The sequence below is a fragment of the Uloborus diversus genome, chromosome 3 (genome assembly GCF_026930045.1).
Source record: "Uloborus diversus isolate 005 chromosome 3, Udiv.v.3.1, whole genome shotgun sequence".
Taxonomy (NCBI): Eukaryota; Metazoa; Arthropoda; class Arachnida; order Araneae; family Uloboridae; genus Uloborus; species Uloborus diversus.
This window is the reverse complement of record NC_072733.1, coordinates 15689179-15709704: the sequence shown is the minus strand read 5'-3', so window position 1 is coordinate 15709704 and position 20526 is coordinate 15689179. Positions and strand designations below refer to the sequence as shown.

At 30.8% G+C, this 20526-nt stretch overlaps 1 protein-coding gene across 4 annotated transcripts in view; it reads left to right on the top strand.

Moving 5' to 3' along the window:
- The window catches only part of LOC129218535 (GDP-D-glucose phosphorylase 1-like), a 49688-nt gene extending 31350 nt beyond the window's left edge, over positions 1–18338 (top strand). For 2 of the 4 annotated variants that reach the window (XM_054852826.1, XM_054852828.1), the window contains 5 exons: positions 5714–5817; positions 5891–6045; positions 10787–10852; positions 13681–13752; positions 18204–18338. In XM_054852826.1, coding sequence (XP_054708801.1) covers positions 5714–5817; positions 5891–6045; positions 10787–10852; positions 13681–13752; positions 18204–18316 — 510 coding nt within the window. In that variant the 3' untranslated portion in view covers positions 18317–18338. The remainder of the gene's footprint in view (positions 1–5713; positions 5818–5890; positions 6046–10786; positions 10853–13680; positions 13753–18203) is intronic. The other 2 variants (XM_054852827.1, XR_008580337.1) reach the window with 2 other exon arrangements.
- The last annotated feature ends 2188 nt before the right edge of the window (positions 18339–20526 follow it).

Genomic DNA, 20526 nt, shown 5'->3' with positions numbered 1-20526 from the left:
ATTGAACACATGCATGATTGTGTTTACATGTTCGAATAGTGATATTTGTTAAAATCAAGACATAAGAAATGTATGTCAAAACCTACCTGCCAAGGAAAAAAAGGTCAAATTGGGATTGACGTTCAAAAACGCCCTGTAACTTTATTTGTTTTAAGGAAACATTTTTTTACGTAAGTCTGAGCATTGAACTGGAAATAAATTAAAAAATAATAACAATGCTTTGAAATAATTCTTTGTTTAATGATAATGATTATTGTTGAAATACATTAGCTGTAGAGAAACTGCAGGAAATAAACTTTTTTTTATCTCTTATCGCTAAATTGTAGTTTAAAAAATGTCATCAGTGGCACAGCAAGGGGTTACCCCCCCCTCCAGAGGCCTTTGATTTTACATTATTTCCAATCCTAATACAGTAGTTTATACACATGTCAGGACTGTTTTGATAAAAAAAATAAATAAAAAACCAGAAGGTAGTCCTGACTGCACTAGTGTTTATCATGATTTGATTAACTCTACTCTTGTTTTTGGCTTTTCTCTGTCAATATGTTATCCCTTTTGGATGCAAATACTTGAAATTTTTGAAACATAACGAAAAAACACTATGAGTGGGTTAGATCATTCATTTAGAATTTGCTGTAAAATTTTTTTCAATGTATCTTTCGTAGGGGTGGTGTCCATATTTGTTCACACCGCCCACTAGGGCAGGCAAACAACATATTTGTGCATTCAAAAATGAACTTGAATCATTTACAAAAATATGATTTAATTCTTCAGGGAAAATGAAGAAAAATATTTGACATTTAGAGCACATTTTTTTTTTTTTTTTTTTTAAATCTTGCAGCAATTCTCATTATTGAGTTCAAAAGTTGGAATGATTTAAACAAGAAATTGAGGCTACAGAAAAAGCCTTTTTGTAATGCTTTCATTTTCGAGAACAAAATACTACATCTGCAGCAACTTTTTTGTTTTTAGGGAAAAAAAAACGATTTTTTTTTTTAAAAATTGGTATCCTTGTTTGGGGACCATTGTGATAGAAAGGGTTTCATACCAAGATTTTTTTTCTCATAACTTTTCTTCTCAAATGAGTGGAATTTAGTTTGATCACATTGGATTACACATTTTTAAAAAGAAAGATCAGAACTTTAATTGCTTAAAAAAAAGTTCTCAAATATTTGCACACAAGAATATATTAAAATAAAGTTTGCTATTTCTTCCTCAGAGAGTATTTTCGTAAGTCTTCGCATGCTTATTTTTAAAACCTTACTCTAATTTCAACAGAGGGTGAGATTTTCTCACCCACTTTTTTACCTCTAATAGGAACCCTGTTTAAGAGGGTACATGACCCAATTAGTTGACTCTCAATATTTCAAAGACTTGAATATAACTTGAATATTCTTTTATCTCACAGTTCTCATTCAGCCAAAAAATACTTCTGTGTTTTTAAATACATAGTTGCATCTATATCTCGAATTTACAACTTATAAGTCAAAGTTTTTATGAGAGTTTCGTTTTCATTTTATGCATAAAAATGCAGCCAAAATAAGGGACAGAAAGTACTTTTTTCCTTTAACACATTGCTTTGCTTATCAGTTAGTGTGAGGGCTATAATTTATTTACAATAGCGCTCCTTAATGCTCATAATGTTGCAAGATTGCATAAAAATTGCGGATATGGCTATTTTTGTTATAACTGACAACCTAAAACTTCATTAGTGCTTATCTTTGAGTGACTTAAAATTTTGTCAAAAATTTAAAATAATAGTCTTTAATTTGTATAAGACTCAAACAAATGTGCTTTTATGACAGAAACTACCTACAACCGAAACAGTAGTTGAAACAGCTGTTTTCATAAATAGCAATTATAACGACGCTAAAGTGACCACCAAACAGTGACCACCAAACGGAATCATTTTAAAATCTTTTTTGATGTGGACTGGGAGGAAATGAAAGATTACTTGAATGTCAAGGAAAATGTAACTATGTGTGAGAAACGATTTTGCAAGCTATTTGCAGAGAGTCTGCTTGTGTAGATTCTAATGAAGATAATGATGAAGAATCTTGACCACCTTCAACTAATCTGAAAGTATCAGATTTTGCAAGTATTTTACTACAGTACTTGGAAAGTATGAAAACGTGGATAATTCGAATTGTATTTACAAACTTAATGATGTTTTAAGATGTGATTAAAAAAAAAATCTAAGCAGTCAAGAATAACTCTCTTTTTTTGAAGTCTCTTAATTAAATTAATTCTCTGTGAAGACACTTTTATGTAGTAATAATTAATTTTGTCCAATCTGTAAGTGTTATGTTTTATAGTATATTTTTTAAGCACTACACCTAAAAAAGAAAACAAATATTATTCATGAAAAGCCTAGCAAAGGAACTTCTAATAAATCAAAGGCTTTAGCCACTCCCTTTGGACTTCAAGTTATCGAGAGTTGACTATTTAAGTTTACTGTACAGTAGTACCTCCTGTAAGGGACACCTCTATTTAAGGGACACTTTTGCTGGTCCCAGTCCCTTTGAATAGAGACTCAATGTATTTACCTCTCATTAAGGGACACTCTATTTAAGGGACACTCAAAGAAATGAAAAAACAAAAATTAATGCATAAATGGATAAAAAATATTGAATTTTCTAGAATTCAAGTTCCACTTTTTCTGAACAAACTAACTGGGGAATAATGGTATAGGTTTCAAAACATGAACAAAGAAAAGTACTATTATCACACTAAAATGTTAGCTGAAAACTACTCCCAAATGCTTTCCCCATTCATGTGGGTTCAGCACTGACAACTTGAGCACCGCCCTTGACATTTTCTATTCATAACAGGAAAGTGCATACTATTGCTCTAGAAGGGGCAAGGGGTGAAATTATCTGCAAGGTGTTTCTTACAAAGTGTGGATCTGGATTACTTCTGGTTGATTTTGCTTTTGTTCTCACCCTCACTCATACTCATCTTTTAAATTCTTATCTCAAGTTTTGAGAATGCCTTTGAAAAAACTCCACAGGTGTCTCAGAATGTACACTGGTGTATTCAACTCTAAGCAGATTTCACTAGCAAGTCAGGGGGGAGGGGTGTTGTTCAGAAGAGTTTGATAAGGTTTCTTATGAGAAGGAAAAGGCTGTATGCATAGAATGTTGCTTACTAACAATCAAGAATGGAGAAGGCAGGGATTATCTTGACTGATTGGCCCAGTCACTATTCTAAAAGGCTAAATTTAGATTCCGTAGGAAAAAGGAGATTTTTTGCTTTTAATGTCCTGTCAGCAGTCAGGTAGGTCATATAGAGCTCTGTTGCTGAGAGGAATTTGTTTAGTTTTCAAGCTTTAATTCTAGCCATGGCTTCTAAAAGAAAAAGATTAACTTTGAAAGAAAAGATTGAAGTAATAAATGTGGCAGAAAATGAAAAACTAAGCTTAAGGGATTTAGGTGAGAAATTTAAAATAAGTAAAAACCAAGTAAGTAATGTGCTAAAGGAAAAAGAAGAAATAAAAAGATTGTGGATTACAAATTCAACTGAAAATTCTAAAACTGTTAAGTTTAGGAAAACTGAAGGAGAAGATATTGATCAAATAGTTTTCAAATGGTTTTCAGCTATTAGAGGAAAGAACATTCCAGTTAGTGGAGTACTGTTGCAAGAAAAGGCGAAAGAAGTTGCCGAAAGTTTAGGATTGCAGAACTTTAAGGCCTCTAATGGATGGCTGGAGAAGTTTAAACTACGTCATAATGTTACTTTTAAAACTGTTTGTGGGGAAGAAAAATCTAGATTTGCAGTGTGTTACAGAATGGCTGGAAATATTGACAGAAATTTGTGAAGGTTATGAAGCTAAGGACATATACAATGCTGATGAAACTGGACTGTTTTTCAGAGTTTTGCCAAATAAAACCTTATGTTTTAAAGGAGAAAAGTGTTCTGGCGGAAAAAGTTCTAAGGAACGGTTAACTGTGTTACTCTGCTGTAACTCGGAAGGAGAATTTGAAGTACCACTTGTAATTGGTAAGGCAAAAAAACCTAGATGTTTCAAAAACATTAACCCAAAAACCTTATCAGTTCAGTGGTATTTCAACAGAAAGGCATGGATGACTCAAAATATAATGATAGAATGGCTAACTGCTCTTGATGACAAAATGTGCAAAACAAATAGGAAGATTTTGTTATTTCTTGACAATTGTAGAGCACATCCACAAAATTTAAAATTGAAGGGTGTGAAATTGGTATTTTTTCCACCAAATGCTACATCTATGTTGCAGCCTTTAGACCAAGGCATTATTCAAAACTTTAAAGTTGGATATAGGAAATTGTTTTTAAGGCATGTTATTTCGCAAGCTTCCAGTGAAAACAGTGCTCAGCTCGCAAAGTCCGTGAATGTATTGAATGCAATCCAGTGGATCACTAAAGCGGTTTCCTCAATATCCAAAAGTTGCGTTCAGAACTGTTTTAAAAAAGCAGGCTTTAAAATCCAAGGTGTAATAGTCAATGAAAGTAACAACGAAGAAAATGAACTCTCCGAACTTGCTCGAGTCACTGGCTGTGATATTCCGATTAACGATTATATAGCGATAGATGAAAATTTATTCACTGATGACACCAATGAGGATATCACTGCTTTCATCTCTGAGAAAATTGAAGATGCAGGAGGAAGTCTTCCAGAGGATCTTGAAAGTAGTGAGGAAGAAGAAGAGCCAGAAGAAGATTGCAAAATCAAAAATTATAGTGATGCTTTAAGACATATCACACAGTTGCAAAAGTTTATGTTGATAAATGGTGACAGTGAAGGACTCGGACTCATTAGCGACTTTAGTATACATGTACAGAAAAATGCGTCTAAATTACGTGCTGCAAAACAAACAATTGTAACAGATTACTTTAAATAAATATCTGTAAGTACTTTTCATCACTAAATTTTTGCTAAAATTAATTTTTTCTAAATAAATAACTTAAAATTCAAAATATTTTCAAACTTTATTTAATACTAGCGTTACCCGGACGACTTAGCCTGTACTAGAAAATTAAAAGGGCATTTTAAAAATTATTATTGAATTCTTATTAATTATTATTGTATAACGTTAATGCTCTATTTAATGTTTGGAAATCTTGATTTTTGTACCTCCGAATAAGGGACACCTCTATTTAAGGGACAAAATTTCTGGTCCCCTTCGTGTCCCTTATTGGGAGGTTCTACTGTATTTAAGTTGATTAAAATAGAGGATGTTGGTGGTATAAATTTCTGAGCAGATGGCAAAACCATGACCATTGTTTAAGATTTTCAATTTCCAAAGTAATATTGAAATCAGGAAAAATTACTACTTTAACAGGGCTGTGCGTGTGTAGACATTTGGAATGGTTATTGAAAGTTGCTGTTAATTAAAATGGAGTAAATAGTTTTAAGAGGGCTCTTGATCTTCATTGGGAATCAATAAGTTGAGTAAAATAGCCTAGCAATGCCCAGAGCCTCTTGCTGGTCATAATTTTTGTATTCATATGTTTCTTACAAAATAAGAACGGATGCAGGAAACCTGTATAAAATTATCTCTTAACATTAATCATAATTGAAAAACACAATTGATTTAAATCGTATGAACCGTGGATGATGTGTTTCTTGCTCAATTTCTTTTGTTCAAACCATTTGCTTCACGGAGTTTTAAAGTAGTGAAATCACATGCCATAAAACTTTTCTGCTGTGTGAGTAGTAATTGTCATTTTTTTTCAGAAAGTGGAACATTTGATGGGAAACTGTCATGTGTTGAAATGTTTTCCAGCTAATGGTTTTGTTTTTGAAATTTTGAAAAATGAAGATATTGGATTAATTGTTGGGTATGATTATGCTTTATCTTTTATGTCCCTCAATGTAAGTACGGACTAGTTATAATGTTAGTCAATTTTTCAGATCAGTACTCAAGTTAATAAATTTTTTACTGGAAAGGAAGATTTCACACAATATCTTCATAACAAGGGGAAGTTCTTTCAAACATGATGATGTAGGAACATCAGATATTTATGATGCAGTGAGAATATACATTTGGGCAAGGAAATCAGTATTTGGTAATGCATTTCTTACCTTTTGGCACATTTTGTATTACTCAAATTTTAAATAGTCAACATAAAGTAATCCTTTTGTTATGTCCAGTGAACTATTTATTATGTACAAATATAGGGTGAGTTTTTTAAAAGAGGCCCCATGAAACATCCATAAAATATGAGTGACTGAATAAATACACTATTGTGAGACCAGAACTTAACTAGAGAAGGAGTCCTTAGTTGACCTAGGCATGTGTGCAAATGAGATCAAAATTTCTGGAAAGATGAGAGAAAGATAACCTGAAATAGGACTTGAGAAAACTGATAATATCCTTTCTTTGTCCCTAATCTTCACTCAAGGCTCAAGGTCACTGCTGGACACTTTCTGTATACTTGGTAAGTAAGTTCTCGTCACATGATACTGCATGTATTTAATAATTTTTTCACTTATGTTCTACAAAATTTTGCTTAAAAAGACTCGCCCTATATATATATATATATATATATATATATATATATATATATATATATATATATATATATATATATATATATATATATATATATATATACACACACACACATAGTGTAGTCTGACTAGTCAATGAACGCGTAAGAGCCAGCAGGTCAGATACATGCCATTTTTTATTTTGCTAAAAATATTACAGTGGTTTCTTCGAATGATTTTAGAAGACACATATTTTTTCTTTTCTTCCAAAAAAATTTTTTGTGACCCACAAAAATCCCGAAAGTTGGTCCCAACTTAGGGTTTTTCTAAAAATCGACATTTTTTAACATTCAATTCTCTCTGCGCATTGAGCATCAGCAAAAGTAATCTTTAAGATTACAACATGATATTTAGTGCCTCAAATGAAATATATCGTAAATTTTATGGCTGACCCTCAGTGGACACTGGTAGGGGTGACTAAACTGTGCAGAAGAAAGTGAAAATGTCATGTTTGAGACCTCCTGGTTCCATGCACTGAGGTTCAACCATAGTTTTTGCGAGCAATTTGTGTAGTGATATATATAAATTATTGAATAGGCTCATTAAATGCATGGTTAATGCTCACTGCTGCGAAAAAATAGCAGTTTTGTCATCAAAATATGAAAAAGTGTACTTTTTAGGGGCCTTTATCTCAGCGCACTGAGGGTCAGTGTAGAACTGGATACTTGCATTCCGAACTAGAATATGTGTATTTTTACAATCAAGTGGCAGAACTGTGGACAAATTCTTTTCAAGAACACAATACCTATTTCAAAACAGTAAAATGAACTATTTAGTTTTCAATTCAATCGACATATCCGGGTTTAAACTTTACTCCGGGGACTTCCAGATACTATTTAAAAAAGTAGTATGATCAAAAATTTACCATAAAAGAGTTATAGGTTTGGAAATAGTGTTTATGCCGCATGTAAGTACAATTTATAATATGATAACTGGAAACAAAGTGAAAGAAAAAGGTTATTATTGCGGTAAAAATGCAAGATATATATATATATATATATTTGTAACACTTTTTTTGAAGGTGTTTTAGATATATTTTTAGTTATTTTAATAAGATAGCTTTTTTCAGTTTGTACTGTACATTCTGTTCGTTAACATTCGTTTAGGCTGTACATTATAGTGACAAAAATTATTTTCTCTGCACTAAACTACCATGATAGCAAACAATTACTTAGTCATATTTTATTACTTATGATAAAAGCAATACTATGAATTTATGAAACAAAGGTATAGTTGCCTAACTGACTAGTGAGACAGTAAAAAAATGCAAGACAAAGCACTGTAGCTTGAGTAACTGAATGTTAACTCTTATGCATTTTCCTCATCTTGAAGTGCATTTTATCAGCCTGCAGAACCATTGCCCATAGTTATGTCACTTATTTGTGAAAAGACATACACTCTAGTTTGAAATGTAGGCATCAAGTTCTATACTAACCCTCAATGCACTGAGATACAGATACAGTAATAAAAAGTACATTTTTTATAATATTTTTTGATGTTTTCCTTTTACTCTGCTTATAGTTAACAGATTATAAAGTATGCGGGCAAGCATAATCAGTTTATTTGCAAGTTTATAACACTTTTATGGTACGTTTTTGAGCATACTAGTTTTTTAAATAGTACCTGGAAGTCCTTGGTGGAAAGTTTAAACCTGGAGAAGTTGACTGAATTAAATTTCATTTTACTGTTTTGAACTACATATTGTGTTCTTTAAAAGAATTTGCCCATAGTTCTGTCACTTGTTTGTGAAAATACACATACTCTAGTTTGAAATGCAGGCATCCAGTTCTACACTGACCCTCAATGCACTGAGATAAAGGCTTATGAAAACTGTACTTTTTAGCATTTTTCGATACAAAAACTGCCATTTTTTTGCAGCTCAGAGGTTGAGCCATGCAACTAATGAGGGTATTGAATAATTTATATATATTACACAAATTACGTACAAAAACCATGGTTGAGCCTGAATGCAGGGAACCAGAGGTCCTCAAACATGGCATTTTTTCAGTTTTTTCGACAAAGTTTGCCAACCCCTGAAAGGTTGTACTGAAGATCAGCCACAAAATTTACAATATATTTCAATTTAGGTACTAAATGTCATATTGTAAACACAAGAATTGTTTTAGCTGATGCTTAATACACAGAAATAATCGCATTTTAAAAACGCTGATCTGGAAAAACCTCTACGTTGGGCTCCACTTAACGAATTTTTTCAGGTTCTCCTAAATGTTTTGGAGGAAAAGAAAAAATATGTGTCTTATAAAATCTTTTGAGGAATACACCATAAAAATTTGAGGAAAATCAAAAATGGTGTATATCCGAACACCCCATTTCTGCCTGGCTCTTATAAAAACTGGCTCTTAAGCACAAATTCATGTTCAGAAATTTATAACATTGTTAAAAAATGTAACATTTGGTACATGATACTAAAAATATTTTTACTGATATGTGTAATTTGACATCAAATGAATGTATAAGTATAATATCGATTATTTTTTGCAATACCAGTTGTTGAAGGGAAGTGGGGTAAAAAGTTCAAGTGTAAAAGATTTGATTACATGTTTATTTTGAATTTCAAAATGTTAGTCATATTAAATCAAATTGTCATACTCCTGGCATAAGAATAGGTAAAAATTCAATTTGGCAATAGAAAAGAAAGTACTACTTTTTCTATGCGAAAGAACTGCTATTCACAAGAAAACATGGTTTTCATAAGCAAAATGCTGAGTAGTTATGCCACCTATAGTAAAAAGGTTCTATAATAATATAGCCCATATATTTTTGCTAGACACAGAACTCAGAGGGGCGTTAGAAGTAAAATAACGTAGGATACAAGATTGCTCAGGTCATTGCAAATTTTCTGGTAATTTTTGCCCATTTCAGGCAAAGACAACAATGCAATAAGTGGTTGAATAGATGTTGAGGTCATAAGCAAAACATAATAAAAAGAAGCTTGCACTCGAGCACATACTCACAAATCTTCATTTTACATGTTAAATATAATTGTGCATTGGATATGACCTTTTACCTTGAAAGGTATCAAAGTTTAGTAAACTTCAAGTGAATTTGACATGTTTTTGTAACCAACAGGATTTAGTTTGCCTAGATCTTTCAGCAAAAATGATTTTATGCTGGTAAAAGGCATCATATGCTTATCAATACTTATAAAAGAAGACCGTAGAATGTCGTTTTAGACAGTTTTGATAAGGTTTATTATTGAAATTTTGCTTTATGCCTTGGCTGTGGAGTGACATCAGGTACAGCTGTGATACTGAAAGAAAATCTGTTACATATACTCAAAGTATTACCTTAAATTTATTTTCAAATTGTTCTTTTCAGTTTTGCATACAATTTATTCGGTGAAAAATACATCTTTTTGTGCTGCTTGTAATTTCTGCTTCATCAGAATCATTCTCATTTGAAACTGGCTCGTAAGAGTGCAATTATTAATGTTTTCACCACTCAAATCTTAAGACTTGATATCAAACATAATTCCATTTTTAATGTCAATTCATATGCTTCTAAAATTGTTGATCTTCTAAAGATTGTTTACTTAGATTTGAAATTCTTTGAAAAAAAAAATCATTTATAAAAAGTAGATGGAGAAAACCAGCAGAACATTTAACTTTAAGAGAATATCTTGAATGTAAACAAACTAAGGGGCATATTCATTTCTAACACAATAAATTGAACTCTGTAGAAGTCATTAAGTTCAAGTTAATTTCTCACTACCCTATTGGTTGATAGAATTCAATCAAATATGTTCAATAGCGTTAGAGATGAATATGCCCCAACGTTCATTTCAATGGATGTTTTAAAAACAATAAATTACACATCTGTTGCAGTTTTGGTGTATTCTTCGTTATTTATATCATAAGAGTTTAAATATCTTGCAGACAAGAATGAAAAAATGAAAACTTATTATCACGGGAGCTTGAATTTTTAGACTGATTCAATCACTCCACCATATTGTCAATAAATAAAATACCATTGCTAGACTCTAGGAGCTAAAATGTGATTTCTGATTCATCAACTATGATGTAATTGCTTTACTTATTAGCTACAACACATAGCATATATGCAGCAGTTGAAAGCAAAACTAAAATATTCATTTTAATGAATGAGAGATCTCAAGAGGGTACAACAAAGAAAATACATAACAAGTAATAAAACATAATTCAAATGTTTTGCATTTAAGTATGCAACCATTATTTTTACTAAACATGTATTAAAATCTCTGTTAAATTAATGTTTTAGGTTCAAAGTATGATAAAAGATTTAATCCAGCTCTCTGTGAATTAGGAGGGCATCTAGTTATAAAAGGTATGTGCTCACACATGTTGAATTACATTTTGTTAAAATTTAGCTATGTAGTATATAATATGTAATGCAGTTATTGATTCCTTTTACTATGTTGAAATTATGTATTTTAAGTAACCTGTGGGCAACTGAGGAAATTTCTGGCTTGTTTTTACCAATGTATGAGATGAAATAAGCATATCAAAATACAACGAAACATGACATAAAAGATTGAAATACAAAGAAATGGTCTGATTATATGCAGTTGGAAAATTCAGTTTCAGGGGCTTGTCTAAGATTTATGCCATTATCTTTTTGTCATGATTTCCTGAATATTTTTTGTAAAAATGAGATTAGTTAAGTTTACTAATAAACTAATTAAGATAAAAGCACTATTTTTATGACTTGTACTATGTGAGCATGATATAAAATTGGAATTTTAAGAATCGTTTTTATGCAAATAAAATTCAGGATTTTTGCTATTGATTCCTGTTTACAAGTTTCAAACTTTGTGTGGGATCTTAGTGCAATTACAAAATTTAAATATTTATTTTAGTTCAAAAGGTCCTATACAGACCGAGACCTCAAAAGCACTTTGTGGATTGGCTATTATGCTCATAGGAGCTCATTCTAATTTGAACACAAATATATCTCACTAAAATGAAAAAGATTAATTTAAATGTGTAATTTTGTCTGGTGGCTCCTACAGTGCCTGATCAATGCACAGTTTTGCAAGTCCATCAACCCAAGGGCACCAAAATATTGTTTTTTTTTTTTTTGGAAAACTACTTGAAGATATGCAAATTTTCTTGTGAAAGGGGCACAAAATTTTACCAGGACCTGGCATCACTTTGACTAGATCAGGCCCTTGGCCTCTAGTATTGATCACTGAATTGGATGTTTCTTATATGATAACTAAGCAAATAAAAATGAGCAATTCATAAATTGTTCTGCAGTTAAAACGCAAATTATTTCCTTCTCAGATCAGAAATTATAATCTGGTATTTTAATGCGTTAATGTGCAGAGGATATGTATTTCAGTTCATTTTCTAGGAGATAAAATTAATTTTACACTTGATATAAGGTAAACACTTCAGTAGTGGCCACTTCAAGGTTTAAAATGCACTAGTAGTGGTCACAGTGAAGTATATTTTTAAAATGTGAGTCTACAATTTTCATAACCTCTCTTGAAACTCAATGAGCATATTACATCCCAACTCTTTCTCAATCATCCCATTTTCTAAAAATGCCAGAATTTCAATTTATTCAATTTTTTTCATCCATTTTCCATTAGGGGCCACTCCAAAATTGGAAAATTTCATTAGTGGGACATCTGACATTCTCCCATCTGAAGAATTTACATTACTTATTTTAAATTCAAATAGCTGATGAACTCATGACTAAAATTGATTCAATATGATAGTTACATTAAGTACCAATATATCACATTATTATTATTTATTTATTTCTTCAAAGTATACAGGGTGTTCCGGTTTAACCTGCAAGACCTTTATTTTCGCAACCGTTAGTCCTTGATGTATTCTTTCAGTTGCAAAAATGTTCAAAATCAGATGCAGAGTTAAGGTATTGAAAATTTGAAGTAAAAATAAAAATGAGTCAAAAAATACTAAATTTAACTTTTTATACGGGCCCCATGTCCCCTAACTTATGTTTAGAGAAATAATTTCCATTGAAAAATAATTCAACACAAAAAGTTTGAAATAAGTTCGACCAATGTTCACCGAGATACGAAACTCGGCGTTCTGTGACTTACACCATTTTTCACTCGCTGTCAATAACTCCTTTTGGGGGGAAATGTAGCGGTTAACAAGTGTTTAAAATTATACGTGTGCATAGAGTGTGGTTTTTCAAATTGTTGGAGATTTTGTAGTGTGTTTTTGTATAACAGGGCATAACATTTGCATTTATTTTTGAATAGCAGTGAAAAATATAAATACCGTGTGTTTCTTGCTTTGACGACCTGCCGTTCTTCTGAAAGGGCGGTAAGTTCCAATTCCATCTTCTGTATGGTCCCTTCAAACTTTGAATTGGAATATCTCCTTGAGTTTTGGTCGTACAAATGTCAAGTTTTTTGGGTCAGTAATAGTTTTCAATGGAGATTATTTCCCTAAACATAAGTTAGGGGACTTAGGGCCCATATAAAAAGTTAAATTTTTATTTTTTGACTCATTTTTATTTTTGCTTCAAACTTTCAATATCTTAATTCTGCATCTGATTTTGAACATTTTTGCAATTGGAAATATACATCTAGGACTAACGGTTGCGAAAATAAAAGTTTTTGCAGGTTTAAACGGAACACCCTGTATAAATAACCTTGGGGTGTGTTTACCGTATTTTCCTGTGTATAATCTTTTTTTTTTTTTCTTCTTTTTTCATTTAACACAAATGCATTGAACCTCAATATTTTTACAGTAGGATACACCGTTGAGACCACCGTACACCGACTGAATGTTTATTTTACGAACTATGCATGTTCTTCCTTGCTGCCTGCCTGTATGTTGGTTATTTTACGATGCTTGAATGTTCCTCTTGGCAATTCAGGCCATGTAAAATAAGCAAGATTGGAGTGAAATAGGTAGCCATTTGCACAGGATTAGACTGTTTGCTCCTTTGTCTTGACTCTTTGTTTTTCAAGTAATTAGCATACTATAATCAAGATTTCAAGAAGAAATCATTATATTTTAGATTATATTTCAGATTAATTTTGATTATACCTTCAAAGTAATTACTTTTTCACGTTTTTAGTTTAGTTGCTCAAATGGTATGTTAAAATCAATCTTTATCTTTTTACATCATATTATTCACATTATACGAAGCTTTTTTTCCTTCAGGCCGCCTGCAGATAATGCGCAGGAAAATACGGTATATACACAACATAAGAGCTTTACTTCCAAGCATGATAAGTAATTGTGTGTTTTATTCTTCAATATGTTCTTATTCAGTACATTTTTAATACATGTATATGTATTAAAAAATATTTAAAAAGAGGTTGCTGTTTTATTAAACAGTATCGTTTTTTTTTCTTTTCAATATGTAGCTACGTAGCGATGCATTTTTTTTTTTTTTGTAAAATAATTTTATTTTAATCTTGGTTGTAGTTTTGCTGAAAATCAAACATGAAAATTAAGAAAATTATTATAATGGTGCTTAAAACTTATAGAAGCTTATGGTACAGAAGGAAGGTTTAGCACAGGCCACAATTTCTTGCTCCTATTTTTTCCCTTCAGTGCTCTTATTTTTTTTATCTTGAGGTTGGCAACTATGCTATGGAACATCTTTGTCATTAAATGCAGTGGTCTGTCTAGGATTTTTCACATGATCTGTTTTTTGCGGGAAATCATTTTTGTGAAAAAACAAATAACTTTGTAAAATCAAAATTTCAAAAGTTGTACACATATTAATGTATTGGGGAGGGGAGGTTGCACTGTCTGCAACATTGATTGAAATTATTAGCTAGGAGTTTAGTGGTATTTTTTCTCTTTTCTAGTGAGAATATCATTTTGTAATGTTGGGGGGGGGGGGGGGGGGTATTCAACTTTGTGACACATGACTCTTACAGAGCATGGAATTTCATTTAAAACTTCTAAATTTCGATTTCAATGAAAATAAAAAGAAGTTTTATTTGTTTGCCCCTTAATTAAGCATAGTAAACATCAAAATTGCGAAAAAATCGATTCCCACAGTGGATCGGAAAATATTGCATTTTTTAATGTGAAGGCATCAAAAGTATAAAAATGGCATTTAAAAGAATTTATTTTAGTAAAATTGATTTTAAATTGCATCTTAAAGGTTAATGATAAACATATCATTATCTATCGACTAAGTTCGAAGCAAAAATTAAATTAATCTTTCGATTCAGTTTAACTTTTTGACACTCCTAAAAGGAACACTGAATTCTGCTTAAAGAAATGATTTGAATAAAAAGAAAGAGAATTTTCATTTATTTGCCTGCTAAGAAACCGTAGTTAGCATGAAAAATGTGTAAAATTTGATTCTCACCCCGGATGCAATGAGATTGCATTTTTCAAAATGAAGGCATCAAAAATAAAAAACAGTAAATAAAAGAGTTTATTAAAGTAAAACAGTTTTAGAATTGTATTTCAAAAGGTTTACATGATGAATATTATTAATAATCAGATATATTCGCCGAAAATTTAGAGTAAGGAAAAAAAACAGGTGGAGAGATGTAGAATAACAGACAATACCAGGTTCCGGTATTAACACCGGGAAAAAAACAGGAATTCCAGTACAGTAAAACCTGTGAAGTTGACCACCTTTGTAAGTTGACCACCTGTCTATGTTGACCGCTTTTGTCAGGAACAGAATTTATCCTATCTTATATAATAAGGGAAAACCTGTAACTTGTCCACCTCTCGATCTTGACCACTGATGTACACCAAATTTGGTTTGGAATATTGTAAAAAACCCTTCGGTAAGTTGACCACTTGGTTTATTTTTTAAAACTTAATGTAGCAAATTATTTTATTTTATATTATTATTTATTTTATAGCTTTCCAAAAATATTTTCGATGCCAGACCAGCATTTTACCAACTAAATAAAACAGCAGCATAACTAAACCTCCTTGTGAGTTTAACAACATGGGAAAACTACTAAGAACCCTTTTATTCTCCAAACTTGTTTTTCTTTTGTTGTTCCATTTGAGATTGCCTTTTGTACTCTCTGTTCAATGAAAACATGTGTCAGTAGAGAAGTACAAAGTATTTTTTTAGCGCATTTGCCCACAATATTTTGTGGCAACACTGGAATTGTGCTAGAGTAAAAGTTACTTGCATTGCAGTATTTCTTGTGCAAGGTATTAAGAAATAGGACATTTCCATTTTCAACTGCCTTTTAGAACTATGCGAGTCCAGCTTGTTGCTCTTTGTGTTATAGTTTTACAAAAAATGCCTTCAAAAAGAAAGTTAGTTGAACTTGAGATTGATAAAAAGTATGAAATATTAAAATTAATTGAAATGGGAGAAATCCAAAGAAAATTAGCTGACACATATGGAAATTCTGAAACTAGTGTCTAATAAATGCGCCAAACTTCAATAAGGAATTATTTTGTTGAACAATAGATCATCATGGTTATAAATGTATATGAGAAAAAAATAAAGCGAAAAATTTGTTATTTTTGAATAGCTATGAATTTTTAGGAACTATTAATATCAAACAAGTAACTTTTCATAAACAATAAGATATAAGATTTTTTTTTTTTTTTTTGATCAGTTTACTGAAATTTTAAAATTGCATGACACATTATACGTCATTCTGGGGAAAATTATCTCTAAAAATATTTGAATAACATTTTTGTTTCAAAGTAATGTTAAACAATGAAAGTGAGTTGAATAGAAAAAGTAAGCGTCAATTAGTCAAAAAATGAAAACATGGTGCAAGAAATGACAAAAAAAAAAAAAAATACCCCCTTTATAAGTTGACCACCTAAGTTGACCACCAAAGTACTGCACCGTAAGTGGTCAACTTACACAGGTTTCACTGTATATAACCGGAATACAAGCACCACTAGCATCAAAAGTTCAAAACCCATATAATTTTCTCCCAAAATAATGTTAAAACATCACACCATAAAGGTGCAAATATTGCCAAGCTGGTAGACTGTTAGGAATATTTTCCAATCAAGTGCCTATAAAAGTTTAACACTAGAAATTATTTAACGATAATTTTAAAGCCCTATCTGAAGCAATCACATTTTCCCCCATACCTAGCTATCCTCTTGCATTCCTCAGTTCAGTTCACTGAAATATGCTATTATTGTTTAATTTACAATCAGGGAGAAAAGAGCTGATGCAGTAATATCAAGCTGCAGGTGAATCGCATTTTCAGAGAAACATATAACAGCATCGCAGCTGGCCTTCTGTGATAAAAAAAAAACAAGCAAAATTATTTAAAAAAAACAATTTAAGTTCATATTTTCTCTTAAGGAAGCAAGCAACAAGCGCTATATTTGGAAGCATTAGTGATTTATCGCTTACACAAGCATCACAGAAATGAGCTGCCATTTCCTTTGCAAAATTAGCCATTATTTTGATTTTTGAGTTGCTTTTTTAATAAATAATTTGTGAAATTATTTTTACTTATTATGATAATTACTTAATGAAAGATTAATTACTATTTTGGTCGATTAAAATTTTGTGAAGGGTCTATTTTGGTTGATCGAATTTTAGTTAAGGGTCCATTAACGGACCCAAATTTCCTCTGGCCAGACCCCTGATTAATGCACTATAAATGCTTTAATGATTTTCAAGAGTATCATATTTGTATATTGTGTGCAGAAATTCATTTTTAAAGCTTAGTTTCATATCTTTTCTTTGAATCTTATTCATTCTGACAGTTCTTAACATTTTGTTTGGGGGAAGATAATTTCTGATAGAGCAAAATAAACACCCCTGCCTAACAACTACCCAACATTCAACTGTTCAAGTACATTGATTAAATTCTGTTGGATGTATTGCTGGTTATAATTTGATAGCATTAGGTAAATAGAACTTTCTTTTTTTATACTAAGACTATTTACTCAACTTTCTATGTATATTCTTTTTTTGGTGGGAACAACTTAAAAAAAAGACCTTCTAGCGTACATACTTAAGACTTTAACATCAGCAAGCATTTGCGCCTCCCCCCCCCCCTTTTTTGTGCTCTGAAACGGCAGAATTGATCTTGATAACAGTCTTGTAAATAACAAGAATAAATCTTATTTTGGCAACTCAAATAAAGGCATTCTGCAATTAAATGCTCGCAGAAAAAGTATGTTTCAAATTTTAACTTATTCTGTGCAAAAATGTCAGTGATGGAAAGTTAGTAAGACATGTATGCTGCAAAACGAATAAGGTTGCAATAGCTGTTGAAATTCCAGCAAAAAAAAGTTTTTTTTTTTTTGAATGAACTCTAGTGCTAGTTGCCATGATTTACATTGTAACACCAAACTTGTCAAAGTTAATGTACATACCAAGTTTTAAAGATGGTGTACTTTTTTTGGCGAAAATTAAAAATGCTTTTAAAACACAATGAAATAAATCAAATGTATAAAATCACAACTTTTGGGTCATGACATAAACTAAACAATACACCGATCACTTTAGCAATTAGGATTGAATCAATCAAAATCATTTCAGTTTTTCATGATAACTATAATTGTAAAAAAACTGAGGGTGATTTAATTTTTTCAACCACTGCCGTATATCCTGACATTTAAAATGACAGATTTAGAAGGAGGAATGATTTTTTCCTAAATACTGACAGTTTTCTATTGTATATGAATTTTCTTGATTATTAATGAACATTTTGTTAGAATGACTTTAGATATTGAATGTGTAATAAATATTTTTGTTTCAGAAGCATCATATTATGATACAGTAACAGAAAATGATGCTGCTGCAGTGTTACAAGATGCATGTCAAGAAACATTTGATAAAATTCTAGAAGATGTAAAGCTGCTGTATTCATGAATTAGTATGATCTAACACCTTAACAAAAATTATATTTTATTATAAAAGTAGAAAAAATAATAAAATCTTATTAAAAGTATCTTATTGGAAAGTTTCCTTATAAGTAAGCAAAATACCAGTATGCAAACAGTATCAACAAAAATATTAGAACTGCAAGAAGGAAAGACTTTCTATTTTCTTTCTGAAGTTTCTTCAAATTCACTTCTGAAAAAGAAAAGAAAAAAATAGCAAAATAAAATTCATAAACTTCAATGTTCTTACAAAAATTTCATAGTTTCCCTCTAAAAAATATAAACTTCCACTATTGCATGGTGAACAATTAAAACAAAATAAATTACAGAGATGCCTCTGGCCTAAGATGAATATTTTCTACAATATACAACATAACATGTTAAAAAGCAATAATAGCACATTTACCTGAGATCCCCATTTGAATCAAGTTTGGAACTTCCTTGAAGTTGCTTAATGAGTCAAGAGCTTAACACTGCTGCATAAAATCAAATTTGAATTTCAAAAGCACAACATAAAAAATTTCTGGGCAGAATTTAATTTTGTTCAAAATATTTTGCAGTATGAATAGTTGTCAAGGTTCTTCGCTTTGCAGCAATTCATATTACTAAACCTTGGCAGCAATTCATACATCACACATTTTGAATAAATCTAACTACACCCCTTAGTTGGTGATTTTAATGTTTGGTTTTTTAAGTTTTATCAAAGTAATTCATCATTCTAACATTACATTATTCAAGATATTTTTAACAATTTAAATTCTGGTCAAAAATATGGTTGCTCTAACTGTTTTCAAAGCAACGGTTTAAAAAATTTCATCAACTTTCTTTAACAGAGGAAATTCAAGGAATAATTTCTGGATAAAAATATTTGAATTATTCAAAACAAATAAAAAAATGCTCTAGACTCACTTGAAATGCAATTTAAATTTTCAGTTGTATTTAATTAAATAAGATTTTTTTTTTTGTATTAGTTAAGAAATTTCTGAAAATATTTACTGATGTAATCTTTGAATAATAAACTTCTAATTTGTGATGTGAATTCTGAAAGTTTAAGGTTCTTGATTTTTACAAAACTCGATGTGATTTTTTGCATAAAAAGATAATGCAAGCATATATATATATATATATAATGCCATGGCCATATTTGATAGTATCTGTCTATGTGAACATAAGTTTTTTCCAATGAATCTAAGTAATCAAAATTAAGAAATAAATAGGAAAATCAGCACTTATAAGCTGTCTTGAAAAAATAAATAATCAAACATTAATAATAATATTAAATATAATGCATGAAAAGTTGTAAATAATTTTTTTCTTAACCATCATTAACATACAAAATTATTACTAACCTTACGATATTTTAACAGACAAAAGTTACACAACTTAACTTTAGTTAAATTGTGTACGTTGGCACTTAGTAGCACAATATTTCCTGTAATCATAGTAAGACTATTGAGCTAAATTAATCTATCTCTCCTGCTATTAAAAAGGCTGTGTACCACTTTAGTGTTAAAAATATTCTTTTAAACTCTAAACTTTTAGTTTAATTTAGTCACATTTATTTTCGAGTTAACCTTCATTGTGTTGTTTCTAAATCCCACTTGATCGATATTTGATTTGTTCTCAGTCTACAAAACAGGCAAAAGACCTAAACTTTCAAGGCTAAATCTAGACATGGGAACACATGAATTTTAGGAAAATATTTTGCTATATGTTTAAAAATTATCTATTAAATTCTAAGACACCATTTAAGGCAAAATGGGCTCGCTATATCTTTCAAGTTTGTGGACCCTTAAGATATCACACTGCAGAGTTAAAAACAATATTCTTTCTTTGAATAAAGCATAAACTTTATGGGTTTGATAGTTATGCACTTAAAAAATCTTCTTGTACCTTGTTTTGTGCACATAAGAAAGTGATAAAGAATCAAACTGAGAGATCTGAAAGTGCAACATATAATGACACTACAGTCGAGTCCCAAAACTTGGTTTAATGTGAACCAGAAAGTAGCTGAGTTTGTGAAAATACTAAGTAATTTATAATACACCAGCAACAGGTTTTTTCAGCAGATTTTTTTTTTTTTTTTCTGTCCTGCCAGAATCAGACTTTTCTGGCCCAGGTTATTAAATGCCAAGTTTTTGACTCAACTGTTCTTACAAATACAATATGCTACACATGATGCAAGAAAACAAGACTGTC